The 22,494-nt window shown below is 35.7% G+C and overlaps 1 protein-coding gene and 4 non-coding genes across 5 annotated transcripts; all 5 read left to right on the top strand.

The window, feature by feature from the left end:
- The first annotated feature begins 6,692 nt into the window (after positions 1–6,692).
- LOC132037904 (uncharacterized) lies at positions 6,693–22,156 on the top strand. Its single transcript, XM_059428539.1, has 19 exons — positions 6,693–7,090; positions 10,975–11,049; positions 12,462–12,612; positions 12,693–12,761; positions 12,934–13,103; positions 14,223–14,360; positions 15,005–15,130; positions 15,983–16,081; positions 17,207–17,327; positions 17,491–17,554; positions 18,066–18,120; positions 18,211–18,335; positions 18,658–18,731; positions 19,735–19,784; positions 20,564–20,650; positions 21,017–21,067; positions 21,145–21,228; positions 21,506–21,556; positions 21,793–22,156. The coding sequence occupies exons 1-19, from the start codon at positions 6,767–6,769 to the stop codon at positions 21,874–21,876; spliced, it is 1,998 nt and encodes a 665-aa protein (XP_059284522.1). The 5' UTR covers positions 6,693–6,766; the 3' UTR covers positions 21,877–22,156.
- Positions 8,504–8,597, top strand: LOC132038804 (small nucleolar RNA snoR113). The gene has a single exon (XR_009410279.1). It is a non-coding gene; the product is annotated as a small nucleolar RNA snoR113 (small nucleolar RNA).
- LOC132038805 (small nucleolar RNA snoR113) lies at positions 8,821–8,914 on the top strand. Its single transcript, XR_009410280.1, has one exon. It is a non-coding gene; the product is annotated as a small nucleolar RNA snoR113 (small nucleolar RNA).
- Positions 9,227–9,319, top strand: LOC132038806 (small nucleolar RNA snoR113). The gene has a single exon (XR_009410281.1). It is a non-coding gene; the product is annotated as a small nucleolar RNA snoR113 (small nucleolar RNA).
- LOC132038807 (small nucleolar RNA snoR113) lies at positions 9,599–9,694 on the top strand. Its single transcript, XR_009410282.1, has one exon. It is a non-coding gene; the product is annotated as a small nucleolar RNA snoR113 (small nucleolar RNA).
- Positions 22,157–22,494: the final 338 nt, after the last annotated feature.

The raw sequence follows: 22,494 nt of genomic DNA on the forward strand, positions 1-22,494 counted from the left end.
AATAAGGATCAAAAGAAAACGGTATCAATAAAATTAGTTTGAAACTCATAGATATAATAAATCACCAAACTTAGTAACACCATTAATGAAAACCGTTAAAGAACAAATAAATCAATTTCAACTTATTAGGTTGTTTATCACATTTAAGTCTTTCCATCATGAACTCAAGATCATCAACAAGCCACTCACAAACAACCAAAGTATAAGACGTGCCAATACAGGCCCAAATCAACATAACGAACGGATGACCATTTAAGGTTCCCTAACCCGCATAGAAGCACCACATAGGGGTTATCAACCCCAATGGCTACCTTTCCTCCCTAATAGCTACGTAGAGACCACATCGAGATTGTAAATCCTCGATGGCCACTCTTCCTCCCGAATGGCTAGGCTAATCCCACTATAATCCATAGTGACTACCCTTCCTCCCGAGTAGCTAGGCCAAACACAATCAATAGAATGATAGCATAAAAGCCAAATCACAATCAAAGCATGGAAGCCGATTTACTCATTATGAATTATGTTCATGATCCCATTAATAGGGATATACACATATTATCAGCTGATTTAGAAATCCTATTCAACCATTATTCAATTACGACTCAACTCAACACGTTCATAGGGCAAAACACTTCAATTGTTACTACCATCTATGTTCTTATGCAAACTATCCCTTATGGGGTAATCCAAGTTCAAGTTTCAAGCTTTGTACTTTAGTTCAACAATTCATAGATAGAAAACAATGACTTCATATATAGAATATAATGTTTAAGATTCCATGAGGGCTTGTTCCTTACTCACATGACACCTTGTCAAAGAAAACGTATTTCAAGTCGAAGAAGTATGTTAAAAAAAGAGACATACCTCAAATCCCACTCAAACAGTACCAACGGAATTTTCAAGGTTCAACAATCACTCTACAATAGATTTAGACGATAAAGATTAGAACTTTAATCGCTTCTATGAGTTTTCCTTCAATTTCAAAAACTAGGGTTTTTCTAAGATTTAAATCTTGTTCTTGAATCCTCCATGAATCACCCATGGATTCTTATTGCTTCCAATACCCTACACTAGTACAAATACTTTAAATAATTTCAGTAAGTATCAAAGAACATACCTTTAAGAAGTTTCCCAAAGTCTCTTTCAATTTCTCTTTCTTCGGTTTTCAAGAATCTATGATTTTGAAGGATGAACTGGCACTAATCTAATGTTAGATTGAAGTAGTAATGATGAGAATTGATTAAGAACTTACCTTAGATGTTTTGGGGAAGCCTTAGGGTTGCTTTCTCTCAAAAAGTCGTCAAACGAAGTGGGGGAAGGTTTTTGATGAGTTAGAAGCTTATATAGTTCATAATCAGAAAAACGGGGCCTCACGCCACCCTTGCGTCGCAAGGCCAGTGCGAGGTGCCTCGCTTGCGCCATCCTTGCATCGCAAGTGTGGCGCGCAAGGCCAAAAGTTGGTCTGAGACACCAAAACTCGCGCCACCCTTGCGACGCAAGGGTGCCGCGACTGCCTAAATCATTCAGTATTACAGGTATAACTCCTAGCACAGAGCTCCGTTTGAGCTCCACCATATATAGTTGGAAAGGTATTTCAATTATCTATGACTTTCACTTGAGTTTTCTTAGATTCCTAACGCAACTACTCAAAAACTGGACATAAGTGAGGACTACCTCAGACTTAGATAAATTTAAGAGCTCTTAAGAACTTCACTATTTGGTTTGACTTAATTTTGACATGGCTATGGCATGGTGCTAATGTGGAAACAACGTGGTGCGTGTGTAATACACTTCACATTGTGATACTGATACTATCATAATCTCAGGGCGGTATTTATTCCACTTCAAACAACAATAGGGGGTATATAAATACCCGTAAAGTTAAATTGCTAAAGTGAATATTCGGTGCAAGTTTAGGAGTGATTTTATGTTTTTTTCTCTAAAGAGAACTAATATTTGTATTTGTATTTGTATTTGCATAATATTTGGCATGAGATGAGTTTAAATGAAATAACATAGTCAAATGAAGGTTGACATAGTCAACTTCAACCTGTTTGAGACTGCGCCATAGTTATTGTTGTATATTTCAATGTTAATTTGAAGCGGAAATACTGGTTTGAGGAGTATTTCAAGTGTAGTGACCCGTTTGGTCGTTATAGTCTTTTCAGCATTTTCACCCCTTCCCAAGCATTGGTTAGCTCACTTTTGACTCGAGGGAACCGTTGACACGCTTTTCGAGGTGTCTAGACTTGATTCGGGCAATTTTTCATAAAATATGGGCTTAAAGTGAAAAAGAGTTGACCCAAAGTTGACTTTTAGATAAACGGACCTTTTTCAAAAATTCGTCGATTCCGAGAGGTCCGGATGGTCGTTTAAAACTTGTATGTATATCTGGTTTGGTCCCCAATGCACTTGGATGCATTTTGGGACTTGGATTGGGAAATTTGAATTAAGGTATCGAGGGTTGACTTGGTCAACGAGATCTCCGTTGGGAATTCCGAGGCCACGAGCGCGTTCATGGCGTGTTTTTATGTGTGTCTATATGTGTGGTATGTGAGCAGATGGCCTCGAGAATTAGTTAGAAAATTGGATTGCATTGTGAAACTTGGGTGGATTTCTGGTGTCTGGTGCTCGTTTTGGCGGCACCAAGCGCGATGCGCGTCTGCATCCTGGTAGTGGTCACCCTATTGAGCGGGCTTGATTCTGACGTCAGCAAAAATGACGGGCAGTGAGTATATTTAATGAAGTGTTAAAAGTTCTTAGTGTATCATTTAATGCCATTACGAAATATAGCTCTTGGGAACTATTCTTGGAGAATTTTGGTGGAGATTCCTAGTGGTAAGTACTCCTAATCCTTGTGCTATTCCATTAGTCCTAATCATCATAGATTCTTCTTTCCCTTAATAATTCCTTGGTAATGGAAGATAAAAGTGGAGATAATGAATGTTCTATCTAGGCTTATTAATGATGAAATTGATGGAGTTTATGCTAGATTTTGATGAATCTAAGGTTGTTAACCAGTTATCTTCCATTATTAGAGTTGAATTCTTGAATCAAAGAGTCTGGGTTTATACCCAAAATTGAGATTTTGCTTCGATTTCGAAATTAGGTGAATCCATGAGTTAAATTAGCAATTAGTGGTTGGGTTATGATCACCTAGTGCTTAGTTTGATATTTTGCTCCCAAATTTCCCATTTTGACCTTGTGGGCCCTATTTTCCCGAATTCTAAGGTTGGATTTGACTGAAATTGAATGATAGCAATATTAGTATCATTCTTCATGATTTCTAATTTAGATTTCAAATATGCCTAGACTTTTTTGGTTATAAGGCTCAACAGAAAGGCAAGGCAAAAAAGTGATTGGTTAGTATTGCTGATCGGCCATCCAGGTAGGTTACGGCTTACCCTTGGTGAGACTTCATATAGCGAAACATAGATTTAGATTATATTATCGGAGAAAACATGTAAACCTTCGGGTGTAAAGTTGGGTTGGATATTGTCTTACGTTGGGCCCTGTTGCGTGATTGGGGCTAGCCACCCTGTTGTGTTGTGACTTGATTGTTCTATTGTGTTGGCTTGATGCCACATGTTAGTAGATATTGGAATCTGTTGTTCTATCTTGATTGTGATATTGTAGTGTTTTACGGGTTGATGTTGATACGAGGATAGAGTTCTTTATATGACTTGTGTAGTCTTTCCTGATATTGTTGGCGTACCCGTGTTAGTACTTGTGACATTGATATTGTTGGCGTACCCATGTTGGTACTTGTGACCCTGATATTATTGGCGTACCTATGTTGGTAGTTGTGACACTCATATATTATTGGCGTACCCCTGTTGGTACTTGAGACTTATTCTATATTTATTTCTTCCGCCTTTACTTAAATTGGTTATATTGGGATAAAGGTTCACCTATCGCGGTGGGAATGATAGGTGCCCGCACGACTTAAGCAAAATAGATCGTGACATCAAGTGAAATAATGACTTCCACTCATAAAATTTAACTTTTTTCAAAGAGAAATTCATCTCCAGATACTTCTATACTCTTTTTGAACTTTAACTTCAAATATTCATTTTTTCAACTTCTGACTTCGGATGGGCAAGCAATGATCGCTGACAGTTTAACATTTTTTTTTTGCGCGGATTGCCCTTCTTTTGGGGTGTTCTTTAATTTTTTCCCCTCAAATTGTTGGTCTTTAATATTTGCCCTTCGATTAAAAAGGTGGCCGAAAATACCCCGAGGTTCTGGGTTCGAGCCCTCACTCAGTAAAAAAAAAAAAAATTTCACAAGGCAACGCTTTTTGCAAAAGTCTGCCATCTCTGGCAAAGGTTCTATGTAACTTCGCCCGAATAGGCATAGGTTCATATAAAATTATGCCTTACGAAAATATTATTATTTTTGACTTTGCTGGGTTTCGAATCCAGAACCTCGGGATATTTTCGACCACCTTTTTTAGCGAAGGGCAAAAATTAAAGTTACCGTTAAAGACCGGAATTGAGGGGCAAAATTAAAGACCGGTCCGCACGATTGCCTACAGTTTAAAGCTACAATTGTTCACTGGGTCATTCGCACAAATGGTCCCATTTCGGATTGGTCTTTAATTTTTTCCCTTCAAATTTGTGGTTTTTAATAGGTATCAAGTAATTATGTTCATCGAGGTCTAGATAGATACTAAAATGGTGGGATAAAACTGGGACTAAATAATACCAAACGCAGAATAAAACAATCCTATGGAATATCCCAGAATCATTATCTTTATCCCACCAATCAAACGACCCCTTACCTATTATTTTTTTTTGTTTCAATAAAGTTACTCACCTTTATACATATATCTTACAAGGTAATAATAGGTGGAAACCACTTTTAAAGTTATTTGAAATAGTTTTAAATATAAAACAACTTACTATCCATATCATATGGGGAAAAGGGGTAGGGATCTAGTAGCTTAATTTGTTAACTACCTCAACTTTCGCCTTGTTTGTGAAGGTTCGAATCCCCACGTTGTAATTCCATTCCATTTCCCCTTCCCCTACCCCTTAAGTAATAATTTTTTTATTTTTTTTTAAATATGGGGAAAGGGGGCAAATATACCCCTCAACTTTGCGAGTTACAAAATTATTTTCCTTATATTTTAATTTAAAAATTGTCATGTGGCTTTAAAAAATCAAAAAATTGTTCATCATCTTCATGTTAACCCATTTGTAAATCTCCACCAAAATCACTCAAAAACTTCACCAAATTATCCAAAATTTCAAGTATGAACTCCTCAAGATATTTCCCATATTTGGAAATCACCCAAGCGAAAAGGAGCTGGCTTACGGAAATCCAAATTCTGAACGTGAGCTTCTAGCTCCTTCAATGGGTAACTATGAAATTTATTTTTATTCTTGTATTATCCCGTTAGTGTTGTCACTGTATAACAGTATGCTATAGTGTTAAATAAATGTTGGTAAATATATGGAATTAAATAAATGACTGCCTGGATTTGATGATATTGTTAGGTACTTCAGTTATGTTCCAATGGTAAAGTTGCCAAGTATCTTTGGCATATGGTTTTGTATAAACGTTGACCCACAATAACTTGGAAAACTATAAGATACATGAACCGCACCTCCCAATTATTGGGCTTCAGATCAGTGGTACGGTACCTAGTTCAGTTGAGGAAATTAGTGGTTCAACTAAATATAACATTTTCGACACGACATCTAGATATATAGGTAAAAAATAACTAAAATTTCAACGTATATAAAACTTTTGAATACATACTTTCAAAAGAGAAATAAATTCAGCAGTATATAATCTAGTTAAGGAAATTATAATGAACAAAAAAAAACTATTTGACTCATCAAATAGTGGCGGAGAAGAGAGTCATTCCTGTAGGATTCGATCGAACCCGATATCTTCCATAAAACATCCTAATATTGACTATATAATCCTATATACATCTTGTGATACTTACCACTCTTAATGTGACAATTTAACAAGTGATTGGATGTATAATTACAATCGATAAATCTAAATATTTTTGTCGATTGTGCGGAAAATTGAGGCCTCTTTTTTATTTAAGTTATATACGTCGGATCACTAATGCCAGATTTAACTCAACTTCAAAAATTCCAAATAAAGTTAAAATCTGTTTGGCCATGAGAATTATTCACCTTTTCCGGAATTTTTTTACACTTTATTTGAAATTTGGAAAACAACCTGTTTTCACTTTCAGTACATTCAAAAACCCAAATATTCTTTTAAAAAAACTATAACCAAATATCCAAACACAACTCCATCTTCAAAAATTCTAAATAAATTGAAAAATACTTTTGTCTCTAAGGCCAAACACCTACTTAGTAATTCGGGATAGAGAAAATAACACTCTATATCTAGTTAGAGAAACCCGAAATGACCTATATTTCTAATATTATCCGAAATGACCTTTTTATACATTATTATACACTTCCATAAAAAGTTTATATATTATCTACAATAAGTGTATGATATTGTGTAGTGATGTATATCGCGTGTATAAACACTGTTGCAAAAAAAAATAGATATATAAATATAAATTAAAAATATGATTACATGAATATAATATTTTATGCTGAATTATGTATATTATTAAAATTATCCCTTAATTTACTTCCCCCATCCATTGTAATAAAAAAATAAAAATAAAAGATCTTTTAGTACTCGTTTCCTAAAACCCTAAACCTCTATAAACAAGAGGACTAAGATTTAGCAGCACCGGAAGCAGCCATTTCTCTCCTTCGAAATGGTGGTCGGTCCATTACTTCGATCTCTCTGGTCCACATCAACTCGAACCACCTCTTCTCATTATTCGCATACTAAACCTTTATTATCCTATGCTCGAGCTGCTTTCTCTACCGCCGCCGCTACTGCCCCCGCCGATGCTGCACACGGCGGCGCGTTGGATCCTGGGCGGCTGAGGAATGTGGCGGTTATAGCTCATGTTGATCATGGAAAGACGACTCTTATGGATAGGTTGCTTAGACAGTGTGGCGCTGATATACCTCATGAACGTGCTTTGGATTCTATTGACCTTGAACGAGAACGCGGTATCACTATTGCTTCTAAGGTACTCCCTTCGTCCCATTTTTACTTGTCGTCCAGTATAAAGTAGAGATAGATTGTCCATTTTTACTAAGGAGTCATAAATAGAATGACAGTTTTACTATATTACTCCTATTTTTTACTCTCTCAAGATAATTTGTCTAAACTATCCCTAATTAAATAGACATTGGGATTTGATCAGATAACACTTAATAGGGGCAAATAAGGTTAATTCTTTCTTGATTTGATAAGTGGATACTTTAGTGAACACCTTTTTTTGATCCGGAGGGAGTACTAAGTTATCTAATGATTAAAATCAATTATAATTCTTTAAACGTTGTACAGTCAATGGCAATTTCTTGAAGTTTCTAACCCAATAATTAATACTCCTTCCGTCTCAATTTATGTGGCACCATTTGGCTAAGCACGGAGTTTAAGAAAGAAAGGAAAGACTTTTAAAATTTGTGGTCCAAAACAAGATAAACGTGTGGTTGTAAATCATCTCATAAAGTTAAATTGTTTCTAAATATAGAAAGGTGATATTCTTTTTGGGACAAACTAAAAAGGAAAGTGTGCCACATAAATTGGGAGTAATTAGGGTAAATATGTGTGAAATGGTGAATTATCTCTTAGTTTACCAAACTGGATAAGTAAACTATTTTTAGTACACAGGACAAGCAAAAATAGACGGAAGGAGTAGAAATAGATGTCCATTTTTACTTTTACTTGTCTAGTTTGGAAAACCACGAGATAGTCTACCATTTCATAATTATTTTACCCTTATTATTAATTATTGGGTTGAAAACTTCAAAAAATTGTTAGTAGCTGTACGAATTTTAAAGTATGTTTGATTGATTTCAATTGTTTAGATGATTTATAATAATTAGGGGTGATATAGTAAAATTGCCGTTTTTATTTATTGCTCTTAAGGGGTGTGCCAAGTCAAACAAGGTTAAGTAAAAATGGACGGAGGGCCTATCCTCTGCTTGCTTATGCGGATATTGTCAAGGCTTTTCTATAGCAAAGTTCATTTGTAACTGTCTTTGTTATAAGTTTCTGATTATTAGACGGATCCAGCATATAATTAGTGGATGCACAACTATATACATATTTGTGTGTGTGTGTATATATTGACTTTGTTAATATGTAGGTTTGATGAGAGGTGTAATATCTGCATTTAAATGTTGGACGGACCAAAGAAAGGAATTAATTAATTTAATCGTTCAGCTTAAATAAGTAACCTTTGTGTTTGTTTGGGCTAATTACATTTGCTGCAAGCCTCATTAGTATTCTCACGCTAGAAGCAATGTGCTATATAGTCCACGGGTTAAATCCAAATTGTAAGGGTCATCACTATGTGAAGTCCGAATTACTGATGATGTAGCATATCACAATTGTAAGGGTCATTACTATGTGAAGTCCAAATTACTGATTACGCTGGCAATGATGAAAAAAAGGCCGGACTTACGGCTGCTACCATGTGGTTGGTAGTAGAGTGATGAAATTACAGCTAGGTATATTTTCTGAGCCAGATGTGGATGATAGTGGTCTTAGAAAGTTTAGCTGATGAGTTGGGTTTTTCCTCCGAATCTTTTGCCTGGTACTCAATCTGTGTTGATTTGGATTTTTTTCTTCTAAAACTAAGAGTTTTCGTGAGGACCACCAGTATGATTCTTTAGCTTTCCATGAATCGCTCTGTGAGTTTGACTCACTACTCACTATTACTGGTTGTGAAGTAGGAACTACTGCTTCCATTGGCAATGATGAAAAAAAGGCCGGACTTACGGCTGCTACCATGTGGTTGGTAGTAGAGTGATGAAATTACAGCTAGGTATTTGTTCTGAGCCAGATATGGATGATAGTGGTCTTAGAAAGTTTTAGCTGATGAGCTGTTTTTTTTTTCTCCGAATCTTTTGCTTGGTACTCCTGTATATTGATTTGATTTTTTTCTTCAAAAACTAAGAGGTTTTGTGAGGACCACCAGTATGATTCTTTAGCTTTCCAAGAATTGCTCTGTGAGTTTGACTCACTACTCTCTATTAGTAGTATTCAGGATTGCTCTGTGACTTTGACGATGCATGTTGGTGTTCAAATACATGTGATGATAGATATCAGAATTTTAAGGGCTGTTACTATGTGAAGTAGGAACTACTGCTTCCATGGGCAATGATGAAAAAAAGGCCGGACTTACGGCTGCTACCATGTGGTTGGTAGTAGAGTGATGAAAGTCACAGCTAGGTATATTCTGAGCCAGATATGGATGATAGTGGTATTAGAAAGTTATAGCTTATGCGTTGGTTTTCTTCTCCCAATCTTTTGCCTGGTACTCAATCTGTATATTGATTTGATTTTTTTTTCTCTAAAACTAAGAGGTTTTGTGAGGACCACCAGTATGATTCTTTAACTTAACTTTCGTGGTATCAGAATTTCTTCTTGATTAAAAATGTATGTTGGTATTAAAATACATGTGGTGATGGAGGATTTAGAAAATCTAGAGCTTGCTACTATGTGAAATCCAAGCTACTGTTTCCACTGGCAATGATGAAAGAAAGGCCGGACTTACAGCTGCTACCGTGTAGTTGGTAGTAGAGTGATGAAAGTCTACAACAAGGTATATTTGCTGAGCCAGATATGGATAATATTGATCTTAGAAAGTTTTAGTTCATAGTTGGTTTTCTTCACCCTTATCGCCGGCCTTAGCTGATAGTTGGTTTTCTTCACCCTTATCTTTGGCCGGGTGGTTAATCTGTATATTGATTTGTTTTTTCTCTTAGTACTGAGAGGTATTATGAACGCCCAATGTGATACCCCTTTTGTTCCATTTTATGCGACAAATTTTGACTGTGCACCCACTTGAAGACCTCAACACATCAGGGAAAAAGTATTTTCATATTTACTGACAACAAAATTTGAAGTAATGTGAAATGATACTCTTAAGATTTTTCGGTTGTCTTTGTTGTAAATTTTTAATAGCAATTCTGGCTCCTCTTTTGTATGGTTGAGCAATTTTGGACTTACAAGTTGTGAGAAAATGTTGTTTGAAGAGGGTAAAATCTAAAGAAAATGTAGTTTCCCTTAAATGGAAAGCGGTCAATGTATCTGTGGTAAACTACAAAGGTAATCATAGAATAAGAAACAAAGGGAGTCAAAGAAATATAGTGCACATATAGAGTTAGGAGCTGGAATTTAGTGCATGATTTTTTTTCACTTTTCGTTCTGGATGGAAAATTTCTTTGGAGATTTATTTTTATTATTTACCTGGGGGGGGGGGGGGAAGTGATTGTCCAAGTTCTTCACGGATGAGAAGAATTTTTGTATGACGATGTCATACTAAAAGCAGATAGGCATAAATAAACATGTCAAATATAAATACTAAATTTTGGGATAATGGCTTGTGTCTTGGTTTGTATTCTATTTTTTCAATTTTTATAAAAAAGGATGTACATAGTATTTTATTTTTATCTACTTCCTCTGTGCTAAAATAAATAGCTTAGTTCAGTTGCAGGTTAGTTGATTATATTTCAGTTTAAGTCAGATTGTAATCGATTATTCTTATCACGGTGAAGCAATTTGACTTTTCTGAATAATTTGAGATAAATGAAGTAATTGATTATTCTTATCACGGTGAAGCAGTTTGACTTTTCTGAATAATTTGAGATAAATGAAGTTTAAACCAAGGGATCGAACTCATAGATGTCATTTTACTTTTTAAAAAAGAGTGATTGTGTTTTTTGGGGCCTTGCTCTTTTTGTTTTAATTTATTTTTGTGAATGCAAAATGGATCACAATGTAAGTTTAAACATGGTTGCTTAGGTAGCACTGCTGTTGTTATTTCAAGTAAACCTCCATTGATAGAGTTATTTGGACCAAAATCTGGGTGAGCTCTGATATGCTTTTATCACCTTTAAGGTTACATCCATCTCATGGAAGGACAAAGAGCTAAACATGGTGGACACTCCTGGACACGCGGATTTTGGTGGTGAAGTAAGTATTTTATTTGAGTATTTTTGGTGGTGAAGTATTTTTATAATCTTTTTCATTTTGTGATTTTTCCTTAGTGTACAATCACGGATATAAAAGTTGCCACAAGAATTGGTAATTAGACTATTACCTTGGTTTAAAGTGTATAGACTTTGAAAACAATGGACTTCTTGAAAGATTATTTGGATTTTGAGGGGGAAAATGATAAAAACAGAAAAAGCTGATAAGCTTTGAGATAGGATTATCATTGTAATTGCTTTAACTAGAAGCAAGAAGTTATTTCCAGGTGTCAGATTGTCTCTAGAATCAATAAATGGATCGGCTATATTGTGTTACTGAATAAGAATCATAAATATTTCAAGATTTTGGGAAGTAATTCAGGCTTAGTGAATAGGAAAAGATGATCGAGCTACTAGTAGCTCTAGGGGAAGCTGTTATTCAGTCTTCTCCTTAGTTGCATCCTTGAGAGTAAGACTGTTGTAAAAGAAATCTTTGTGTTAAAGGTTCTCACGAGGAACCGTCTGGAAAATATTTGGAAAGAAGTTTTTTGCACCAATTATTGAGTAAGAGCCCGTTTGGATTGGCTTATAAGTTGCTTATAAGCTGTTTTCAGCTTTTTTGAGTGTTTGGCTGGCCAGCTTAAAAGTCATTTTGTGCTTAAAATAAGCTCAAAAAAATAATTGGGCCCATTTGACTTAGCTTATCTAAAGATTTATAAGCCAAAAAAAAAAAAAGTTAGACTACCCCAACTTATTTTATTTAGTGTGCAAACAACTTATAGGCATAAGCCCATCCAAACGAGGCTCTAAGACGTTTGTGGAAGTTGATGTGTTGATAGTTGTATTTTTTTTTTTTTTTTGAAGATTTATGAGTGTTTTGTGTGTGGAAGAAGAGCTTTTCAACTAGAAGGACCTTCCAACTTCCAATCACTTCATTATAAGAATTTGAAATTTTTTCTTTTAAAAACTTAAGTGAACATGCGCACTACTGTTTCTAATGTCAGCCATTTTGCATTAATATGATGTTTCCATTGATGAAAACTTCAATTTTAATTTGGTATGTTGTAGAAAAGCTGATACGATGGGTGCTTTATTGGTGGTCGATTATAGTGATGTATATCTCATCAGGATATTGAATGGGACTATGGGAGTGAATTCCATTTTACCTTGGTGAATTGAGAATAGCTCTCTTTATTGTTTATTTGTTATCTTCATCTTACTAAAATTTGGAGAAGTTGGGCTTGTTGTCAATTGCCATCAATCCTGACTTTTTCATTGCAGTGTTTCATTATTTTGATGGAAGTTTCTTTGAATTTCTATTCCGAGTGTCTCCTCGTTTTGTTAGGTTGACATGACATTTTTTATTGGTAGGTTGACATGACAATTGTGAGCTTTTCACTTTTCATTTGCTTACAGGTTGAGAGGGTTGTTGGCATGGTTGAGGGAGCAGTACTAGTTGTTGATGCTGGTGAAGGTCCGCTGGCACAGACAAAATTTGTTCTTGCTAAGGCCCTAAAATATGGTTTACGCCCCATTCTTCTTCTCAATAAAGTAGACAAACCTGCAGGTATTATGATTTCTGAGGTGATTCTCATCACAAGTTCTATTAGTGTTTTCATATTTAACTGTTCAATTATACATATGCAGTGACCGAAGAGAGATGTGATGAAGTTGAGAGCCTTGTATTTGATCTTTTCGCAAACCTTGGTGCTACAGGTTCTAGAAACATAACTTTCATTAAAATTCTAAGATCCATTCTTCTGGCCTGTCACTTGGATCTCTCACTGTCTCTCCATACATCAGACGCAAAGTCCATGTATTCTATATTTTTTATGCATTTTAAATTTAATCTACCCTTTCTGATCGAGCTTGTATGATTCTATTTCAGAGGAACAATTAGATTTTCCTGTTCTTTATGCTTCAGCGAAAGAAGGATGGGCATCTTCCACATATACAAAAAGTCCTCCTGATGTGAAGGATATGTCGCAATTGCTCGATGCTATTGTTGGGCATGTTCCTCCACCGAGTGCCAGCCTAGATGCCCCTTTTCAGATGTTGGTTAGTATTGGATTTGCATTTCTTAGTTTATAAATCGTAATAAGATAAATGAAATAGCTGCTTATGCAACTTTGCAAAATTTGAAGCGTAGCAAGTGCAAGTGCTGGTAATAATTCTCATATCTTTAAGCTTGCGTACATTTAGCTATTGTACATTTTGTTGCACTTTGTTGAGATACCTCGATTTTTTCAAGTACCACTAACCATGGCCCATGGGTAAGAAACTCGTCCCTGCTTTGTTTTTCCAACAAAATATTGTACTGTGAATTTTTCGTAATTGGCTAGAGGTATTGCCGATGGAGAAGTTGCAGATGAACGCTTGTTGTGAGAGCCTTATTTTTGTTGGACAATGGAAGTAATGACAAGTCAAAATATTTATTTGGTGATTAAGGGATAAAGATTGAAGAGAGAAGCGAACGCATGATCCAATGGCTGTTAGCTTTTAATATTCAAAAAGAATAAGATGTCTCATTGATAGAGAGAAAGAAATTGCCGAAGGCAAGTGCATGCGAGCAGGTTAAAAAGCTTGTGCTGTGCAGAGCTAATGTAGATAAATTTACAATGGATATAATGCTGCAAGATGAGTTGGGAAAGATACCTTTATGAGTGGAGACGGGTTGCTTAAACAATCAATCGAAGAAGCCTACCTGAGGAAAAAGTCAGGCAACTGTATAAAGACATGAAAAAAAGGATTTACCAATAGGTGAGAAGTCAACCCAAACAGGAGCCGGGGGGGAGGTGCTCAAGATTTAGGATTTATACAAGAAGTGCTCAAAGATTCCTCTGACCACTTGTCATCAAGTACAACGGAGTAGGTGATTTTAGACCTTGCTATAGTGGCTAGGTTTATTGTTCTGTCCTCTTTGAAAGGTAATCTGCAACTTAAGAAACAAGCTCTGCATCTTTGTTTGACTCAATGGATCCACTTTCTCCGTCGGGGGCCCTAATTAGATGTACTGTACCATTGAAGGACTGTTTGCTGTTCCTATTGGATAACTTTCTTTATCTATTTTTTTTTGGGTCCACAGTCTTTTGATGATTTTCTAATCTGAATCCTTTATGAGTCTTCGCACTTCTGCGTTTTATGTGCATTGAGAAGATGCTTAATAGTTGCTTTCAGGTTTCCATGATGGAGAAAGATCCTTATCTTGGCCGTGTTTTGACGGGCCGGGTAACTTGTGGAGTTGTTCGTGTCGGTGATAAAGTAAACGGGCTTAAGAAGACAGACGATGGAACTGTAAAAATTGAAGAAGGAAAGGTCTGTTGTCTCCAGATAATGTACCAAATTTGTAACTTATATGTTTTAACATGTTAAGGGAATATTTTGAAAATCTAATAAATTGTTGTATGTATAATCATCAAATAAATTTTCTAATTTTCCAACGTTGTTGAAGTTTGAGTTAAATAGTTGATCAACCTAAATTGAACTCCAACATTGATAACTTTATGATGTCAAATAGTCAAAACCATGTAACAGAGAATTAGGTGTATAAGCCATATTTCATCATGGGATATAATGGTATCATTTCTGTGGTACTTTAATTAACATAGGAGATTAATTACTTAAAGAATCTATTATCAGATTGTTGATTGTAACTTCGATTGCTGTCACTGGCAACTTTATTATGTGGCAGTAATTCAACTTTTTAGAGGAAAGCTATAATTGGTGATAGCTCATATAGATTCGGATGAAGGTATGTCATCCTACAGTTTACTAAGGTAAAAATGCTTTAGTCAGCATTCAAACAACTTATTTTAAGCGTGAATGTTTAGGACTATATTTCTGTGATTTATTTATTTTCTTATTGTTGGAATAGGAAGCCTGAACTTGTGCCATGCTTTGACATTGTCAGCTAATTTTTCACTTTCTATTCCTTCCTTGTTTGTTGGTCAAACTTTTAGATTGTGAAGCTGATGAAAAAGAAGGGTATGAGAGCAGATCCAGTTGATAGTGCTGGTGCAGGTGACATAGTGTCCATGGCAGGTTTGTCAAGTCCGACAATTGGACACACAGTTGCAAATGCGGAGGTAGCTGAGTTCTTTATCGATCCAACTCAATTCTAAATGTTTCTTATCATGTTTATTTGTTCCATTGCTTTTTTTGATCTGGGAATGTTGTCGTTCTGTGGGTGGAAATTTTGCTGGCATTATTATATAAGTTTCACCTCAAAGAAGGGATAAGACACTTCAGCAGCATACGCAAGAGTTCCTACCATAAAGTGATATGACCTCTGTAGAAATTGTAGTCACGATTATTCCAGAATAAACATCGACGGCTTTGTTGTGTTTTAAATGTGGAAATCAACATTTTCATGCCTTCTACATAATGTCTAAAGTGATACAATTGAAGCCATTTTAACTTTTATGGCTGTAGGTAAATAAATTGTAGTAGGATGTCATTTAAGTGGAATATAATGGTTTAAGTAATAATAATTATTAAATGGGCCAGTTGTCGTCTTATATTTCTTAAGTTGTACATGCTTAAAACTAAAATCTATGTAATGCTATTATTGTCAAAAAAAAAATAAAAAAAAATCTATGTATAGAGATATCCCTGATTGTGGAAGTCAACTACTGACAATGTCTGTAATTTAATGTACGTTTTAGTCAATTGATTCACAGTTCAGACCAAGCAATAGTTGATATCCAAGTCGTCAACCCATCATGGTTACCACTGTTTTACTTCATTTTCCTTAATTTGACTAGTCTTTATTAAGTTCTAGTTGATACATTTTAGTACTCGTTACTTGTTCAGTCATATTTTCCTGTTTGAGTTTTCTATTTTATGTCTACATGGCATGTGGTTCTTGATCTTGTAACATGTTACCGACAATGAATTCTTTGTGAGCTAAATTTCTCAGCTTCTCTGAAACTGGATAGGTTCTGACAGCGTTGCCCACGGTTGTGCTTGATCCCCCTACCATCTCCATGACTTTCGGCGTCAATGATTCTCCCTTGGCTGGTTCTGATGGTATTCATGTGAGTATATTTTTTTTTTCCTGCTCATTTCCTTTATGTGTGATCTTTGTGTCTAGTTGCGTCTGTTTTCCAGCTGCAACTTCCGTGAAGGATGATTGTTGACGGTCTTTTGCCCCTATTTTACCGTGAGAATGTCTCCAAAAGAGACACCCAACTCATGCATAATTTTTGTTATAAAACATCTAGTGGTCTTTGTAAATTTTGATCTTAAACCATTTAATTTTCTTTTTCATATTTGCTTTTACGTTTATCATTTCTTTTGATTGTTATTGGGATAGATTATTTGGATAGATGATTTGTAGTTTTGAGAAAGGTTCTGGAGCTGAGGTCTCTATCTTAGAGAAAGAGATCAAATGGTAGTTTGAGACAACTTAAGATGGAGTTGTTGGGAGATGTTTTTAGTCAAAAGGAAGAATAACCGAAGGTGGGATGTTGATTTTTTTGGGGGATACAATGATAGCCTCTATAATTTGGCAGTTCAAAGATTTCTCTTATAACTTACCTTAATAGTATGAACAAAGACTGCCATTGTCTTTTTCCTTACATCCTCTAACAGAAACTGTATGATTCCACAAACAGAGAAAGTGACTGTAATTATTGGTGTTGAAAGGGTTTTTGTACTACAGCTTTTTAAACATTTTCTGGAAAATATGGCATAAAATTGGGAGTGGAGAGTGAAGATGTATAGGTTAGGGTGGTTTGTATGCAGTAATTGGCGGGTTTTGTCGCAATTGCCTTTTTTATTTGATAGATGATTGAGAAGTAAACTTATATAGGTTATCAAAATCTGTTAGAAGTATTAAACTTATAGATTGCTCCTTGACTCCTGGTAATGAATAAACAGTTCATTCCCTTAAAAGACTACAACTTTGTGAGATATAGCTTTTCGGAACCAGTGTCCATTGGATCAAGAAATTCAATTTATTGAATTTGTGAGTAGCAATTTGTCCACTTTGAACCTTATCCAAAAGATAAAAAAGAAGAGAGATCAGTCCGTTTTGACTTTCAAGAAATTCCAGAAGGCATGTGTCTTTTCGATTTTTAACTGCGTGAGAAATGAGATTGCTGAAACTACAGGTTCTTCTTTCTTCTGATGCCGTCTAAAGTGTTTTGTACTTTTTATAGTTGACTGGAGGGAAAATTGGTGACCGGCTGCTAGCTGAATCAGAAACAAATCTTGCCATAAATGTTCTCCCCAGTACGTCGGAATCATATGAAGTGCAGGGTAGAGGTGAACTTCAATTAGGTGAGTTGTTTGTTGTAACAATCTGTAACAGTGTTGTCAATACTCTTGCTTGTCTCATATGTGCTCAAGGGACAAAATTAAACCGGATCAAGCAGTCCACCTGAAATATTTCTGTCTAGAGTTTTACATACAACCTAACTCTCGTTTTTCTTGTTCAAAATAGGCATCTTAATTGAGAACATGAGACGCGAAGGATTTGAGCTCTCTGTCTCCCCACCTAAAGTCATGTGAGCTTCTTTGTTCTCATTCTAGACTGACTTGTTCAGAATCACATCTTGATGCCTGCATACCTTTATTCTGTAATGTTAACTTGGTGACTTGGTAAATATTGTTATGATTACTCAATAGTTCAGGAATATATAGAGCATATAGCAAAAAGGAGCAGAATTATTTCCTATCATGGAATGGTCTGTAGGCCTCTCTACCTCACAAAGGTAGGGATAAGGTCTGCGTGCATCCTACCCTCCCCAAACCCTACTTGTGGGATTACACTGGGTATGTTGTTGTTGTGAATGGTTTGTAGATTAAAGCTTGCCAGAACTAGACATACACGCCTAAGTGCACATCCCAGTACATACACATATATATATCTATGGTAGCCGTGTATAGCTTCATTCGAGACTCTAATTTTTTGGGTCTTGGATGGCCTAATGATAATTGTGCTACTGATGTCTATTATTCACCATTAACCTTGGTGATAAACTGATAATATTACGTTTGCAATGGCTGTATGTATAGGTACAAAGTAGAGAGAGGTGTTAAGCTTGAGCCAATTGAAGAAGTGACTATTGAGGTGCACAAGTCAATTGCATAAACCTATGATATTATCATTTACTTATTCAGAACTTATACCAAACCTCTAGGGACCATTTTCCATTTCCAGGTTGATGACGCGCATGTAGGTTTGGTCATGGAAGCACTTTCTCACAGGCGAGGTGAAGTTACTGACATGGGCCCTGTTCCTGGCAACGTGGGAAGGACTAGAATGTGTCTGACATGTCCTTCAAGGTATTTCTTTTCACTTGTTATTTGCAGGTTTAATTACTTGTATAGAGCACAATGATACGTAACTAGAAGAATGGTTTTGACTAGATTTTTCCTCGGTTAACAGCTTAACAAAGCTAATTGTCAATTTATTGAAATGATGAATCAATGCATTTTCTTCAAAGATTTTATTGGAGGCGACGAACAGATTTGTAGATTTCAGATTTCAGTTTCATGTACCTTTCTGTATTCCGACCCTGTTTGTATACATCATGTTCTTCAAGCTTGTCTGATTGATTCCATTGTTTAGTTTGTCTAAATTTGAACTTTCCCTGAACTGATGCAGAGGACTGGTTGGCTATAGAAGTGTGTTCAGCAGTGACACCCGTGGCTCTGGATTTATGCACCGGGCTTTTCAGAGTATACTTTTCAACTAATCTTTATTATTCAATTTACAAGTTATCTGACAATTTCTACATTTTCGTGCTGCACATTACAGTAGGATCTCTCTGTCTATTTTATATAATGATAGCAAAAATGCAAAAATTGTAACTATGTGCTAGCAATGTGTCGATGTGAGTAAATTCTCAAAAAAAAAAAAAAAAATGTTGATGTGAGTATACCAGCTCAGTTGAACTTTGTAACAACACATCTTGTCGGGTATTAGATGATTTCAGAATTTACATTGGTGTTTCAAACTTACTCCTTTTTATGTCCCTGTTCTTTCTTTGGATCCACCTCGATCCCCTTTCTAATTTTTTATCCACTGAGCTTTTGGTGGGCTGAGGTTCTTCATGTGCCAGTTTTATCTTTGAGAGGGAATATGGCGTTCATTGTATTTTCTGATTTGAGGAGTCTTTAGGACAGTTGGATTCTTAACTTTAAGGGAATTTTCACTCTTAGTCCCTCAAATATCGACAATTCTGATTTGGTTCTTGTGATATCTAGCTAGCACGGTTAAATTTATTAATTGAAATGTGCATTTTTTATCCGTATCATTGTGAATCTTCACAAGTTAAAAGAAATGTTAACTCTTACATCATCTAGTATCCATGTACATGAGGGTAATATAGTTCTAACTTCTATTGTTTAAATGTAACATATTATAGAGGGACCAAAATTAGAATTTACTAATAACCCATCAGTGTGATTATCCCTGATTTTAATCGACAGTCGGTAATAAGGAAAAGCTTGACTTGTCATGCTGATTTCTGAATGGGCACTTCAAAATGAGTTTTTTCCATTTTATCTTCTAAGTATACATAAAAGTGTTATCTTTGCTAAACACGAGGCTCTGGTTATATTGGAGTTATTCTTTAGCTTTTTTTCCTTTGTCTACTTTGACTACATTTAATGCATGTTTGAATGCCTGCTATATGGTTTAAGTTTTTCATTATTCTTAGCATCTTTCTCCTTCATGCAGCTTATGAAAAATATCGTGGTCCTCTTGGAAATGTCAGGAAAGGAGTTCTAGTAAGCATCTTTACTATCCTGTGTAAAGACACATTCAAGATTTCTTTTGTTTATTCCTGTTGCCATCTTCAAGCTGCTATATGTTTCATCATTGTGAAGAATAAATGGCTTGTGTCCCTCAGTTCACCCAGGATTGTCTTTTCTGTTTCCTTGTCCTACTCATCTTAAGTATGTTCAGCTAATTTCTACTTAAAATATTTTTACTATGCAGTGTTGCGTAAATGCGTGTCCCAGAAAGTTCACTAGTTCAGTATTTCTGTCTGTTGTCCTATAATACAACTTGTGACTTTCATGGTCCATAGTATCATTTCTCGTGGTCATGCCTATTAATGTGTAGCTGGTATACCCGAGCTTGTATTCCAGTACTCTCGAGAATGGTGTTCTTGAGATACTTTTACATGCCTACCATGTTTAAGATGCTAGGTGTGAATAAATAAAACATTTTGTCTCTAGATTTTCTCATTATATTTTCTCTGCCGACAATTTTGTGTCATGTAACATTGAAAATCCTCGGGGAGTATCTTCATTGGTCCCAGAATTACTTTGGACCTTATTCTCTTCTCAATTGTCTAGCACATTCATTAGGAGTTATAGTAAATGCAGCTTCCGTTTTACATTTTGAGACAGTGTAGCTTCAGATTTGAACATAGCTTCCCTCTTATAATATCTTACTTGATCAAACTTTTTTTTGATATAATATCTTCTAGTTTCTTGGTAAAGGATAATTATCTCCTGTTTCCATTTGTGGATAACTGTGCCTCATTCTATCGGTTGAACAGGTATCGATGGGCCGTGGCTTAATCACTGCTCATGCATTGACGAGTTTAGAAGCTCGTGGAATTCTTTTTGTGGCTCCTGGGATGGAGGTGGTTCAGCTGAACTGTTTGTCAACTTTTTGTCCTAGTTTCTTTCCTTACTAGTAAAAGGGTATCAACCTTGGCCAGTAGGACCTGGGGCTGATGGCTCTGATGTTCTTGCCATTCAAGTTGTGATTACTTATTCTGAAAAGGGGGGAGGGGATGATGGGAAGATGTTTTATGTGTGGAATGTTATAATAAACTACCGGATCAAAGTCCTCACAAGGTCTTCGGGTTATAAAATTTGAAATTTTGAAGTAAAGATAGGTAACAAATCGCATGTGCTATCAGGGATCTTGAGAGCGTTGTAGATCACATGCTCTTATGAAAAATATAAAAATATTGTGATCTTACTTTGTCTTGGATAATATGCAGACATATGATGGCATGATTATTGGAGAACATTCTCGAGATACAGATCTTGATGTAAGGAGCTGTTGTTTCGTTTCTTACAGTGTGTTTGTCATGTGCATTTGTGACTCTTTTGTGATTGCATGAAACAGGTCAACCCGGTTAGGGCAAAAGAACTCAACAATATAAGGGCCCCTAGCAAGGATGAGAATGTGAAGTTAACTCCTCCTCGCCTTGTGAGTTTCTATTTTGCTTTTACGTTACCCTCTTACAAAACTTTGTTCTCTTAGTATTACCTTTCTCTCTCAAAAAAAAAAGCTCTTTTGCTGTTGACATCTTGGATATCATACTCTTAATCATATTGCGTAATGTTAAGTGTTCAAAGAAGTGTGAGAAATCTAGAACTTCACTGGATTGTCCATCTTCAAAAATGTCTTAGCTAAAGGATTTTATGGTGCTGAGCTGTGCTCCTTTTGGCTGTTGATTGTCTGATGTTCGATGGTTTTGTTGCAGATGTCTCTTGAAGAAGCCATAGGATACGTTGCTTCCGATGAGCTTATTGAGGTCTGTTTTCTATTTTAATGTGATAAAATGACTTCTCGTTAGAGATCTAGCTTTCTGTAATTCTTATTTCGAATAATGGGTTGTTTGGATGAACACTCTACCTTGGTGAATTGGTCAATAAAGCTTTACTGACTTCCAAAATGAAATAAAACTAATTAGGCATATTACTTATTATTTAGCTAAGGAAACAAACCGATGCTAACAACGCGTTTGTTTAAAAATAATAATTGGTGCAGGTTACACCGAAAGCCATTAGGCTAAGAAAGAGATACCTGGAAGTGAACAAGAGAAAAACAATGAGCAAGAGGCCCAAGGATTGAAGTCTCTTTCTTTATTTTCCCTCTATATTTGTCAAAGATTTTGCCACCATTTGTATATGTGAAGCTTAATTATCTTCGCCTGTACTTAGATGTTCCTCATTTATACATCTTTACACTTAATATAGATAGAAAAAAAAAAAAAGAAGTTGTATCACAGAATATTCTTTTTCAAGCACTGGCTATCGGGAAATGTATTTCACTGTAACAGCTTATTAAAGGCAGAGTTACTGAAAATAAAATGCTTGAACGCAATAAAAACATGTCGAACTTTGACCTCTCCCTTCCCATCGTTCATCAAATTTACTTGAATTAATGTTTTGTTGTACCCTTTTTGGTACTATAATTTTCTAGTGTTTTGAGTCAACTTGCCAGCAACTCAGAAATAAAAATTAGAGGTTAAGTGGTACTGCATCTGATGCACGTTCATATATATTAGTATTAGATTCTTGCGTCAACCGCAAAATATTGTGTTTTTTAGTGTTAGCTGTTAGTAGATTTTTACTTGTGTGCATGACTGCATGTCCTTTTTATTACAGATGCTATACAACTCATAGCAAGCTGCCAAATACCAATTCATTTGCAATTGTAAATAAAATTGAATGCGGACCCTTGCTCTCT

Source organism: Lycium ferocissimum, chromosome 11, assembly GCF_029784015.1.
Source record: "Lycium ferocissimum isolate CSIRO_LF1 chromosome 11, AGI_CSIRO_Lferr_CH_V1, whole genome shotgun sequence".
Taxonomy (NCBI): Eukaryota; Viridiplantae; Streptophyta; class Magnoliopsida; order Solanales; family Solanaceae; genus Lycium; species Lycium ferocissimum.